Consider the following 13,680-nt stretch of genomic DNA (forward strand, 5'->3'; position numbering starts at 1 on the left):
AAAACTAAGCAATACGTGAAACGACAAATGTAAATGTCTTTATGTAAATGGCCATTTGTATCTATTCAGCGAAAAAGGCAATAGAAGGCGGGGGTTCGATTTCACATGATATTCGCGCCAAGAAGCTGACCGCCAAGTCGTACATTAACCGCATTCAAACTGTTGTAAATGATTTTAATGATGTGAGTGATTTCGATTAACTCTACCCTCCATTAGATTACGAAAATTCTTTAGTGATCTGCGAGACTGCAGATTTGAATTCAATCAAACCTGTACGTGGTCAATAAAGTGTCGATGTCCTATATGTGTATCTTAGTATCCCTTCTTTTGTACAGCTTTTTTCTACTCAGATTTATGTACATATCTTAATTTTTTAATGTTAAAATTTCGTCAGTTTGGTAAATGGAAGTCTTTTACTACTACTACTAACCATTTAGCTACAAGATGTTGATTCTTTTTCGCTCACCATCGCTTTAATATCAGCAACAAACTTTATTTCAGAAAGCGCAATTTAGATCCCACAAAAACGAAAAAAAAGCGTGAAAAAGTCACTCAATTCATGGAATGCTCTTGAACAGAACGTTAAAGCAGTGAATCGAAATTTTGCATAAAAAGACAAACGTTTAAAATAATTGCATCAAACTTCGTTCGAAAGCAATTAAAAAAACTTCTAAAAAAACCATTACAGAAGGGTTCCTTGATTATTACTGATCAAGGAAATGAAAACAGCCCTAAGTGATGTTATAACTATAAGCGCAGCAGTGCAGTTGGTGAAACTTCTTGTTGAGAGAAAACAAATCTCAAAAATAGTTTTCCCTCGATTTCAAATGTTCAGCACAATTAACGTCAACTCAAAACTAAGCAATACGTGAAACGACAAATGTAAATGTCTTTATGTAAATGGCCATTTGTATCTATTCAGCGAAAAAGGCAATAGAAGGCGGGGGTTCGATTTCACATGATATGATAAAAGCGCGGCTCATTATAAACCATTTCACTGATATAAAAAGAAAACATATCCGACTAACATCGGTGAATTGTTCTCAAACAACCGGCGAACGGTTGCCTTCGGTGGCAGTCAGCTGGGATGTTAGCATTGGGGGGGGGGGGTAGTTGTTAACCGGATTGCGGGGGGGGGCTCAAGCGTTGAAGGGGGGATGAAGCAATCGGGGGCATGGTTGCAAGGTCTGGACGAGAGGGGAGGGGGTTAAATTCTCAGATGGGGGAGGGTCGACAAGGGGGTGTGTTGGGTGGGGGGGGGGGTCGACTGAGGGGTGTCAAACTTTTAAAACTAAGAGCCACACTTCACGCAATGAAAATGTCTCCTGAAAGCAGGTTCGCTGAACAGCATACTTAGAGACTAATAAGGCATAAGGCTCTAACAGAGCTGCTCAGTCAGTTAATGCCCTCCCGACTCTACCTATTTAACCTTTTTTGAGGACGAAAAGTTAAAAGAATCAGACAAAAAATCGCCTAAAAGGCCACAGGTCTCACACAGTTGCTACAGACTTCGTTTGAGAGCAATTGAAAATGATATAAAATCAATTGCTGAGCACTTTTCCTTCAACTTTTAGCAATCAGCTGTTTAAAATAATAAACCAGAAAGCAACTTAGAGCAAAATGCAAGCAGATAAGCGTAAAAAAGTAATTCGGTAAGCTAAATCACTCAAGCAAGCGCAAGAACAGTCAAGAACACAATCAACCTAGCAAAAAGTTGCATTAAGAGAAACACGACTACAGCGATCGCTGCAATTATCAACCGAGAGCAAGTGACATCACATCAAGGAAATGATTTAACTGGTACTTCTATTGAACAATAAAAATTCACAAATAAGAAAGAAAGAAAGAATAAATTTCTCCTATATCATGAAAATTATCAACAATTTAATAAATTACATAATGCATTAAATAATTCATATATATGAATTAAAATTATTTACATATCAAAGGTATCTCGGAGAGGACAGATAAACGGGGCTATTAAGCCCACCTAGTATCTGCCCTGGCTAAAGTAATTTTTTTTCTGCAATTCGATTTTCATCGTCGATTTTCTATGTGTAGACTTTGTTATTTTGCTAAAATAATACCATTTTTGAGGCCTCAATTTTTGAGAACAAATTTAGACAACAATTTATGGAAAAGAAAAAGGGAAAAAATATTTAAAAAAATGTTTTGAGGTAAGTGCCAAAACAATTTTTGACAGCAATTTAAGGAAAAGAAAAAGGGAAAAAATATTTAAAAAATGTTTTGAAGTAAGTGCCGCAACAATTTTTGACAACAATTTATGGAAAAGAAAAAGGGAAAAAATAATTTAAAAATGTTTTGAGGGTGTACGGAAAAAATATTTTAAAAAATGTACGGAATAAACTATTTAAGAATATAGGATACCAGCTCCTCATTGTTTAGCAAATAACTTTATATTTATGATAGAATACCGATATTTTTTGCCAATTTTCGGTTTCAATGTTTGGTGCTAGAACTTCATTTTTTCTTAGTGTGTTAAATAGCTTTGCACAACGATATGAAATAGAGGCGTTCTAAAGGAGTGTATCTTTAGGTAGTTTTTGGTAGATCTGGTTTTTCTGGTACTATGCTCATACTCAAATAGTTCATTTAGATAAGTTTCGCTATGCATCTTTTTCAATGATTTCAGGACACAATTCAGCAGCTCAAAAACATGGAACTCGAATACTGTTAGTAATTTATTAGAGATAAAAATGTCCCTAGAACTATCTGACCTTTTCCTGAAGTAAATGAATTTTAAAATTTTTTTCTGCAGAATGTAGATAGGTCGAAGCGACGAGTAACTGCAACAGCCTTTTACCAAAACACCGTATTGAATTATTGGGTTAACATTTCTTCGACAGTAATAAATTAGCTGTTTACGGGGTACATAGTGATGCAGCCTACATATAATACAACACTGTTTTGAGAGTCTTTTCTTAATATATTCTATATATGATTGAAAACTTAATTTACTATCTACATAGATTCCGAGATTCTTACAGACATTACGAACTTCAGTAAAAACATCAAACTTAAACGCTGATTTGGAAGCACTATTTTTATTCCATATATTCATTTGTACTGTTTTATCCATATTTAGTATTAACTTATTAGCAATCAAACAATTATTGATGTTTTGCAGATCTTCTTGCACTGAATTATCGTCTTTGTAATTGCGGTGAGGTTTGTATCATCCGCAAACAATATAAAATTAAGAGATTTGCGAACTAATGGCAGATCATTGATATAAATGAGGATTATGAACGGACCCAGAATTGACCCTTGTGGAACCCCACAAACTATAGAATTCCACGAGGAACAAGCTCCATTTACAATAACCCGCTGTTGACTCCCTTTTAACTATGTTGTTGCCCCATTTAGAGTTGGGCCCCTGATGCCAGTATTTTCGATCTTTTTCAATAAGATATTATGCTCAATGGTATCAAAACCTTTTTTAAGATCAAGAGAGAAACTGATAGCTTTTAAATTTTGGCAGTCCAATCTTATTTTTTCAACTAATTCAACTAGAGCGTCAAGTGTGCTGTGTTTGGTACGAAACCCAAATTGCCTATTGAAAAGCGAATTATGATATTCCATGTAAGCATATATGCGAATGAACAAAGCACGTTCTATAATTTTACTCCATACAATTAGTAGAAATTGGTCTGTAGTTATTTTCATCTGGTTTTGCTCCATCCTTTTGAAGCGGAATGACTTTGGCCTTTTTCAGATCATCGGGAAATATTCCTGCTTCAAAAGATTTATTGATTATCTGGGTTAGGTATGGAATCGTAACATTTGATGATAACTTGACTATGACATTTGAGAAATCATCATCACCAGATGAGAATTTATTATCTAGATTATCAATGATTTCCCTAACCTCGCCACAGGTTATTGGCTTTAGATACATTGGGTGATTAACTACGTCCATCTTAGTTAAAGGAACGTGTTTATTGTTATATTTCAGCTTCGGACCAGCATTGGCGAAGAATGTGTTAAATTCCTCATTAATGTAAGCGCTGCTTGGATCAGCGCAACGTGCATTGCATGTATTCAACGCAGGAACATGTGAACTTTCTCCAGTTGTTCCTTTAATATCATTGAGTAACTTAAGTTTGCCTTGAGTCTCCAATACATGATTTGAATTTTTGTGCATAGAAATCTTTTTCAGCTTTTTTAACACTTTTTCCAAACTTGTCGCGTAACAATTTGATTTTTTTGCTGCTTCATTGTTATGCGCTTTGTTTCTTTTGAATCTTTGTTTCTTCGATGTGCTGTTTTTTTTGAAGCGCAAATTTTTAAGGGTGTTTGCAAACCATTTCGGTGCTTTTAATTTTTTAGCAGCCAAGCATTTAAGCGGGGCACACTTGTTAGTGATTTCCAGGAAAAGGCTGTTAAATTTTTGAACAACTCATTGTTAATATCAGATTCGAAAAAGTGACATCGATTCCTTAGGTTCGAGTCTGAGTCAGTTAAATAATTCGACCGTTTTTCTTGATATTTTATAAAGATTATGTCTCTAAATGGCAAATAGTTTTGTTCAGTATCAACATTAATTAGCCACTTCATTAAGATCGGATAAAGATATGAAAAGTTGTCAAGAGATAAAACACTGAACTCAGGGCTGGCAAAATTTTGATAGATAAAATGATCTAGACAAGTTGCGGAGGTAAAAGTTTCCCTGGTAGTTTCAAGATTCCCTGGTAGTTTCCCTGGTACATAACCGACTAACGTCGGGCGAATTGCTCTCAAACGACCGGCGGGCGGTTGTCATCACCTAGCCACTGTTTAGTGAGGTTAGATTTCGCTTGATTGAAGAGGCGTGAGGCTAGGGTAATAGACGATATTATCACGCCACATAACAGCCGCTGAAGTCAACAAAAGAGTTAAGGAGAGAGAGAGAGAGAGAGAGAGAGTGCGAGGTAAAACGTGAGCGAGAAAGAGAAGGAAAGAAACGCCAACCAACACACACAGAGAGAAAGAGAGAGAGAGAGAGCTAGAAATTTTTTCCATGAGATTCTAGCCTTGTTAGTAACTAAATCATATAAAAAAACTGAAAGTGCAAAATTCAGAAGAAAACTTTCCACATTTCGCAGTGACAAAAATATTCAAAGAACATTTTTGCCTCTGGATTTTTGTCATGTAACCCATCTGCAAGACTTAAAAAGCTTCGTTGGCCAGTACTAATCGTTAAACTCAAAAAAGGACTCAAAAACTGCAAATAAAATGACAAAATTTCAAAAAAAAAATTGAAAAAATCATAAGTTTTATTAAAAAATCGACAAAATTTGTGATATTAAAAAGTTCAAAACTATTCTATCGCAATAAAAATTGTTCAGTAACCTATTATCAAAGCCTATACGAGGTTTCTTGGGGCTGGAAGAACTTAGATAATGACAAATTTTGAAAAATTTGGAAAAAAAATTCAAGTTTTATCCAACAATTGCTAAAAATCGTGATGTTCAAATGTTGAAAAACATTCTATTACCAATAGAAACTATGCAGCAACGTATTATCAAACCCTTCAGGAGGTTGTCTGAACCCTGAGGCTGAAAAATTTTGAATAATGAAAATATATGTCAAAAAATTTTAAAAAATATAGCAATTTTTGTCAAAAAATTGCTAAAATTCGTGATGTTTAAATCATGAAAAGGATTCCATTACTTCTAGAAACTACATAGTAACCTATTATTAAACCCTCGAGGAAGTTCCTTGGCTCTTGAGGCTGGATAAACCTAAAAAACGACAAAAACTTTCAAAAACATTGAAAAAATTTGCAAAATTTATCAAAAAAATGCAAAAAATTCGCAGTGTTGAGATGTTGAAACCATTCTCTATTACCACTAGAAACTATTCAATAACCCATTATCAAATCCTAGAGTGGATTCCTTGACACCTAGGGCTGCTAGGGCTGAAAAAACTTAATAAACTGACAAAAATTTTCAAAAATCTTGAAAAAAATTGTGACAATTAGTATAAATTTGCGTTTTTAGCTAGCGGTTGTTCGTCAGTAGCTAGCCACGGGTGGGGGGAGGGTGCACGGGGGTGCCGATTGGGGTGGCGACAGTCGGGTGGGGGGTGGGGGGGGGGGTCAGCAGTGGGGGGGGTGGGTCTTCAAACTCTAAGAACCGCTGTTCACACCACAAGTATAAGACTCCAAAACTGTTTGAGCTGAAACAGAGCTAAAAGGCTCTAAGAGCACTTAATGCCCTCTGGGCTCTCTGTTTATCTCGTTTTTGAGGACGAAAAGCCAAAAGCGTCAGACGAAAAATCGGTCAAGCGAAAAATCGCATTAAAAAAGACCAACAGGACTAATATAATTGCTACAAACATCGTTTGAGAGCAATTAAACACTAACATTGGCGTATCCGACGAGATTCTCCCAACTTTTCTTCTTCTTCAGCATCTCAATTTTTGAAACTCGCCTGTTGAAGCGGGCAATTATTGGTCGCTTGCCTCTCTGAGCACTTGGTAGCCTGTGTGCAATTCAAACGTCCTGCTCATCCACGTTAACTTCTATTTTGTTCGCAAGTTTAACAATTTCCTTGATAGTCTCCGCGTACGCTTCAGGTTTTCCATCATCCTTGATAACCTCAGGCAGTCCAATCACCTTGATGTTATCACGCCTGTTGTAGCTTTCCAGTAGCTCCGCTTCGGATAGGGACTTCAAGTTACATCTTTGTTCTTGCACAGTTAATTTTTGAGCGAACTCATCTTTCAACTTGGCAATTGCATCGTTGATGGCTGCTGATACCGAATTCGGAACTTCTGCTTGAATGCCTGCAATAATACTTGGCATTTGAGCTGCAAGTGCGCTTTGAATGACTTCTTCCATCGATCTTTCTTCAAGCGGACTCAATTCCGAGCAACCTCTTTTGCTTGCACTTGCCTTCATCATGGGGGTGCGATCCATGTACCAGAGAGCAGGTGGTTGTCCATTGACGTCATTGACGGTTTGGTCATAGCTCACCTTAAACTATTTAATAAGTTTATCACAACAATTAGGCAAATGAGGGACATGCAGCATTTATGCAAAAGTCAAATAAATGCACCGCAGAAAGTCCTAGAATAGCGCACCGCCATAGCTGTCGCTACTTAAAAGCGCTGTCGCTATCCCTGTAGCTATTAAAACTGAAGCCCAGATAGATTCCAATCTCAGAAATTCTTCTTAACGCGCAACAATTTTGTTAGAACGCATCCATTCAAACCGTTACTTACCTTGCGGTAACTCTTCTTGATTTCATCATTGGAAGCACCTTTTTCAACATTGAGGAGTTTGTACAAGCTTTCACCTCTAAAACATTGAAAATTGAACTGCGATTGAATCACGTAATTAAATCAAAGCCAAAAATTACTTGTACTTTACTGACTCAAACTATTCCTCAACAGTAAAGCTGAACTCAAAGTATCCTATTGGTAAATTCTAAAGCGATCCAAGTAAAAACTCAATGTTTTGTGTTCTCTTATAATTAATGTTTTTGATAGTGGGTGACTATAACAACATTTACTCACGTAGTGCTGAGTTTTCTGCTATTTGTTCCACTGCCTGCATATGGGGGTTCGTTTTCGTCCTTGTCCAGACCACTATCCTCGACCATCGTGTCAGTTTTCCACACTAACTGCGTTCTAGTCGATAAAACTTCAGGGGGCGATCCAAAAGCACGAATTACTCGACAAAGACTATGCACTATGAACCAACTATTGTTTAAACTAGTCAACTTTGATTGGCAAAACACTCAAGTCCACATCATTTCAGGCACTGTAGTTGCGAGTATGCTGATTGGCGCACATATTCGTGAAATTTATGCCAGGAATTCAGTGTCGCATTTGGTCATTTCCTGGAGACGCTCCATTGGTTAATACAATAAAGTTAATCACAACTAACTGAAAGGAAACGATGATCACAAAGTTATGTCACTATCTTTAACAACGGAAACTTCAGTCTGGCCGCAAAAAAGGTCGACATGTAATACATACATACAATATATTGAATAATAAGGGGACGTCTGAATGGAAGTAAAAAGATATCTATCCTTAGAGAGCCTGAGGGAAACTAGAGATAAGAAGGCTCCTCAAAACAGGACAAATGGTCAATAATAATCAATTTTAAATCAGCACATAAGGAATAACCAACTAAATGCTCAACTTATACATAGGACAACCCAGAACAGTAAAGAACGAAAAATGCATTCAATTGTATCGCAAAAATTTTCTTCATTATGGAGCTATCTTAACCTTTGAACAAAGCAATACAAAATGGCGGCGAGGTTGAGACAGTCTTCTCAAGTATGATACACTACACAAAGTGTGTCTAAAAATAGTTCAGCATTTCTTCCTTTGTTCACATTGCTCTGATTGAAAATATTGTCTTCCTTCCGTCAGTCATTGAACACAATTCAGCTCCCCACAATTGATACTTTAGTCCATTCTTGTCTTCAACGTACTTTTCGTTACTTTGTCCTTTTCACTGAAAAAGAAACTGCTCAAATGAATTGAAGCTGAACCTGATTTTCCTTCTATTTTACGCACTGAGCTGTATTTTTATGAAAGGAGCATTTCATGCACAAAAGGATCTAAATAGATGGTTTCCTACTGTTGTAATAAATAATTAAAAAAGCAAAGCAAGAGAGACAGACAATTTATATAGTCTATTATGTACCATAAAGTCATACACGACACGCACAGGTTTAAACTTTGCATCGAATTCATTTACAAAAAATATTTGAGTGGTAAGTGGGATAAAATCAGCTCTAAATGCTTAAAACATAGTCAATGAATTGAAATTCACATCTACTTCCACTCGTAGCATAAACATATCTACTGTGTGTTATTGCTGTTGTTCACTATAATAGCCCCTGGAGAGTTGAGGTTAGATTGTAAAGCTGCCCAAAAACTATTTAGAGCACCAAAATCTATTTAGAGTACAGCTGGATACGCTCATGTTGTTGAATGTGGTCAGAAGTAAGAAAACAGAGAATCAACAGCGCATTGAACCCACACATTGAAGTCAGACGCTGAAAAAAATTCAAATCAAATCAGATTCAGACAAGACTCGTTTATTTTATGGGACAATCATATCTTCAAGTTTCTTCAAGTTCTTTGAAATAATATTATGTTATAGAATTTAGGGCAAAAACCCGCTGAACTGACTGACTGACTGTTTATCATTGATAGTAAATACTCCCACAAAAAACGTAACCCCAAGATTGCCAGAAAATAGTCGCGATTGTTTCGTAGATCTGTAGTCCCAGAACGCCAATTAATTCATAGTTAAAAGAACTGAACATTCGCTTTTCTACCAACTAAAATGGTCTCAACGTTTGGCTCAAGAATTAATGATCGAATAAGCTTTAGTGATATATCCTGTTAACTTTTCCAATTAACGCACGCAGAAGTCATTTTGAGAACTCGATAAGTCAGTGCGACAAAAACATTCAAGCGAATAAAATAAAAGCAAAATAATATAGCAAAAAAACAGTACACAATATCCATTGGAAAATTGCATGCAAAAATGAAAATAAGTGCGTGCTCCCTTATTCTCGCGTCCTTCACTGCTTCGAGGTAACTATTAAAATCGCCAAATTTGTGAGCAATCTTGCAGAAAAGACAGTAACCCAAATCAATTCCAACTGTCTAAATTGTGATAAAACAACCGGAACAATTTCAAAAGCTTCGAAACTTCAGAGAGAACATCGTAACTACAGCCCAAAACAGTTAAATTTTGTCAAGATTTGTTCTGCGCCTCAAGGGACTTTGAAATCTTTGGCCACAAATTACACTTGCCATACCCAGAAAGATTTTGAGCAGACATCCTTGACACAAGCTAACAAAATAATTAAGGCATCGTTCAGAAACCATAATAAAGGAGCATATATTTAACTCTTACATTAAAACCTGCTGGAAATCCTGATACCACCAAATTTATAATTATTACAGAATATCTACTAACGTTGAAAAAAGGTTCCTAATTCTTAGGACAGAAGAATAGGATCACAAAACTGAGCGAGCTAAATATTTTCATGAAATAAATAATGATAATGGACCTGCAAAAATAGAACCCCGCAATTAACTCGTTTGCCCAGAAGGCACATTGGGAGAGCATAAGGCAAATAATATTCGTAGAATAGAAATTGACAACAAAAAAAGAAAACTAAAATTTTGGAATCAAAAACTGATTTTTTTCTAATTGTAATCACAAAATTGAGACAAAAGTTCTTGTAAAAATTCAGACCCTTGCGATAATTTAATAATCATGAAAAGGTAAATGGAAAAAGAGAACACCTCAGAGATTAAAAAATAGTTTAGTACCAAACCTAGCTCTCGAACTTTTAAAGGAAAGTCCAGCAAATTCTCAGCGCTGCATTAAGTTGAATATTAGATTCAAACAAAATTGAAAATTTCGAGGAAATTTCTAGAACCACTAATCTTAAAACTATTTATAAAGCAAAATGAAAACAAATTAGGGTTTTAAGCGGATGCTAGGATATATGCTAGAACGAGGACAACACAGACACATTGTAAAACAGACAACAAAAAAGTACTTCGGAACTTGGAAGCTGGAAATCAAAAAGAAAAAAAAGAAAAACACATAATTGAAAATATTTACCATTTGATGCTTGAAAAAAAACTCAGGCCACCCACCTGCATAGATTTAAAAGTGAAAACATTTCATAGATTGGAAACCAACATTTGAAAAAGATCAAAAGTTGCACTTGTGAAAAAAATTTAGTATTAAAATAAAACGTTAATGACCTTTAAGAGTATAAAAGATATTGACAAAAGGGTAGACTAACCATAAAAAGACACAAATCAGGTAAAAGCTAGAAAAACAGGAGCAACAATTCAACAAAAATCATTCCATACAAAAGCTGCGTTAACATCTAAGACACAATGCGCCAGATAATTCATATTCATAATTATCGTTTCTCATGGCCATTCAAAGATTCGGTGTTGCAATTTTTCATTTGTAATAATATCGGAAAAAATTTGATGCTGACATTAGGTATATCCAACGCCTCATTTATAATACGTTGAACATTTTTCCGTATATCTAGTCATAGCTCGTGTGAGTGCCAGACGCTCAAAAATCTGTAGGTTTAGGACTTTGGGTCTTACTTCACAGAAATGCCAAAAGATAAGCTTTCATTCAAAACGATTTTTATAAAAACACTAAGTGACGCTCGATAAGTTGATAGCATAACAGCGGGGTTTGATAGTATATTTTTGATAGTTTGAAGAAATCATCGTAGCCAAAGTACCATCGTAAGCAGTGGGTTTGCTATGATCCTCGTAGATAAGAGATTCAGGAAACCAAGCCGGATATTTATGGAAAAATCAAATAAACATTCCTTGAATAACTTAAATTTAACTCCTGATTGCGCGTTCAACGGCACTCTGTTTTAAGTCAATGAATAACGGACGAACTGGTAATATTTTTATTCATACAAGAACAATGCACTTGAATGTCTTCGATAACTCAATTCCCAGATCCCTAAAATAATTCAGCAAAGGTATCTCGTCATTACCAAGAAACATTATCCAATGAAAATCTACAATAAGTAAGAACCCGCTTCAGCATGAATTAAAAGGCAATAGTTACCATATCCGCAGCAAGCATAGGTCAATTTGAGCCCTATTTACGCAGCTGCTGCCTTGGCAGAGCAATTTTGACTCTTAGCGTAGCAAAGAACTTGATACCACTGGTACATCGATCATATCAGAAAACCAAAACAAAACCGGTCCTAACACTTCCGTAAGTAACACAACCAGTAACTGGCAGATTATTTGACAGATCACCATTCAAATTAACACATTGCCGTCTAGATGTTGAAATATTTCACAAAATCGTTGCCAAAACTAAATAATAATTTGCGAAAATCGACGACACACCGAGTCAAAAGCGTTGCTGAAATCCAATAACTCAACTTGCTTGAGGTTTTTGTCATAATTAAAATATAGCTTATTAAAAAATGTGAGCAATTGTAATTGTTGAACGCTTCGCACGGAGTCCAAGTCTGGAATTCAGTTGATATCTGATCTTTAGGTATATAAACAAAAATATACTCTAAAATGAAAGGAAACTTTGCATATACTGAAACTGGCCGATAGTTTTTGACGTCTGCTTGGGTTACTTTTTTTCAACAGGAAAAAATTTTCAGCTCAAATTTATGAACTAAAAATGAGCAAGTCGGTTGAAAGGTGATAATAAAAAGACAGAGCTATAAAATAGTCGGAGGTGTATCAGGAAAGGCAGGAATCGGGCTACCTTGATCACAAAAAAAAAATTGAAATTATTCAAGGATGAATTGAACACCAGATAATTTGATCTCATTGTCAAATACAATCATTTAATCGTATTTGAGTGTTTGCTAAAAACAACTAATTGAAAAATCAAAATACGCTTTCCCTGAGCCTTCAAAAGACGCCATATTTTTGAAGAAACATTTTTTGGAAAAGCAACTTCTACCATTCAAATTTTTCAACAAAGACTTCATTTGTGTTACACTTCTGTACATCGTTCAACAGGACTTGCTTGTCTCTGTCCATCAAAATCATTAGTTCCTTTTAGAGACATTCAACAGAATTCTTTTGAAGCTTCCCAGATTAATTAAATATTTACACAATGCATAGTCTGCGAGGAATAATAAAAGAGGGCTTCTAAGCGCTTTCTCCGTTTTTTGTTGCTCCTGGTTAATAGCACAAAATACTTTGTGATAGAACCTTGATCAGGCTGCAAGTTATGGCACTCATGAGCAAAATAACTTGACCGTGTTAGATGAGATGAAAATAGCCTCGTTAAGAGGGCTGATTGTATAGGCGTCCGCATTTGCACATTGGTGATTGAAGTCATCATTCGTTGAAGGAATAGACTAAACATCCGAGTTTAACTGTTCTACAATACTCAAGTCCCCATTTGTCAGGATGGGAGAAAAAAAACAAATCCACAACACGTCCAAGCTTATGAGTAGGCAAATAAACGGTTTGGGAGACCAGTAAATCACTGCATGAGAAATCAAAATGAGGCGAAGAGATCGACTCCCAACGTAATCTGGGCAAACTAAAATCAACAAGAAGAATCTGGACAGATTTGCGTTTCTCAGAGCTCAAGATTGTCTCCACATCATTTGACTGCAAATAGTATTCTGTGAAACCAGGTTTCACACAAAATATGGAGGTTGATAAGCAGGAACAATGCAACTGGTTACTTCGGAGAAAACTGCTCAATCTTCAAAAAATAAATCAGATTAACAGCACGCAAGAAATCGTTACCCATTGCAACTAGGAGTCCTCCGTGATGACCATTTGTTTGATACGAAAGTACAACTCTTGTACAAGACTGATTCGCAAAAAACTGCATTATCAATGACCGAAATCCAAGCAAAAAACAATTTCAAGCGACAATAGGCTTAGGAGCTGGCACAAGTTTAGTCTCATGTTAATCGAAAGAATACTCTAAAGTTTATGGAAGAATATTGGGAGTAGGATGTCAGTCAATTGTCTTGCTGTAAAAGCGCTCGGCAAATTTTGTGTTTCCTATATTTTGACTTTCAAGTTAACATTTTCGCAAAAAAAAATTGTACTCCTGTACTCTCTGAGCTTTAGTTGATTCCAGTGACGCACATTTTAAAGTTCTCGCAATTCCTCAATGCTACAGAAAGAAGTTAGTTTCGT

The 13,680-nt window shown here is 35.9% G+C and overlaps 4 protein-coding genes across 5 annotated transcripts in view; 1 reads left to right on the top strand and 3 right to left on the bottom strand.

Moving 5' to 3' along the window:
• Window positions 1-7,044, bottom strand: part of LOC142358574 (baculoviral IAP repeat-containing protein 5-like) — a 44,443-nt gene extending 37,399 nt beyond the window's left edge. Inside the window, exon 1 of the mRNA XM_075409990.1 lies at window positions 6,986-7,044. Within this exon, the coding sequence (XP_075266105.1) occupies window positions 6,986-7,029 (44 nt within the window). The 5' untranslated portion in view covers window positions 7,030-7,044. The remainder of the gene's footprint in view (window positions 1-6,985) is intronic.
• LOC142358571 (dnaJ homolog subfamily C member 5-like) overlaps window positions 1-7,961 on the bottom strand; it is a 29,654-nt gene extending 21,693 nt beyond the window's left edge. For both annotated transcript variants that reach the window (XM_075409987.1, XM_075409986.1), the window contains exons 1-2: window positions 7,522-7,961; window positions 7,228-7,303 (exon numbers count right to left, since the gene is read on the bottom strand). In XM_075409987.1, the coding sequence (XP_075266102.1) occupies window positions 7,228-7,303; window positions 7,522-7,607 (162 nt within the window). In that variant the 5' untranslated portion in view covers window positions 7,608-7,961. The remainder of the gene's footprint in view (window positions 1-7,227; window positions 7,304-7,521) is intronic.
• Window positions 1-13,680, top strand: part of LOC142358570 (BTB/POZ domain-containing protein KCTD12-like) — a 554,440-nt gene that overhangs the window by 478,051 nt on the left and 62,709 nt on the right. The window lies entirely within an intron of this gene.
• Window positions 8,097-13,680, bottom strand: part of LOC142358572 (proteasome subunit beta type-3-like) — a 361,488-nt gene continuing 355,904 nt past the window's right edge. Inside the window, exon 5 of the mRNA XM_075409988.1 lies at window positions 8,097-8,476. Coding sequence (XP_075266103.1) covers window positions 8,428-8,476 — 49 coding nt within the window. The 3' untranslated portion in view covers window positions 8,097-8,427. The remainder of the gene's footprint in view (window positions 8,477-13,680) is intronic.

Source organism: Convolutriloba macropyga, chromosome 2, assembly GCF_964194025.1.
Source record: "Convolutriloba macropyga chromosome 2, txConMacr16.3, whole genome shotgun sequence".
Lineage (NCBI taxonomy): Eukaryota > Metazoa > Xenacoelomorpha > Acoela > Convolutidae > Convolutriloba > Convolutriloba macropyga.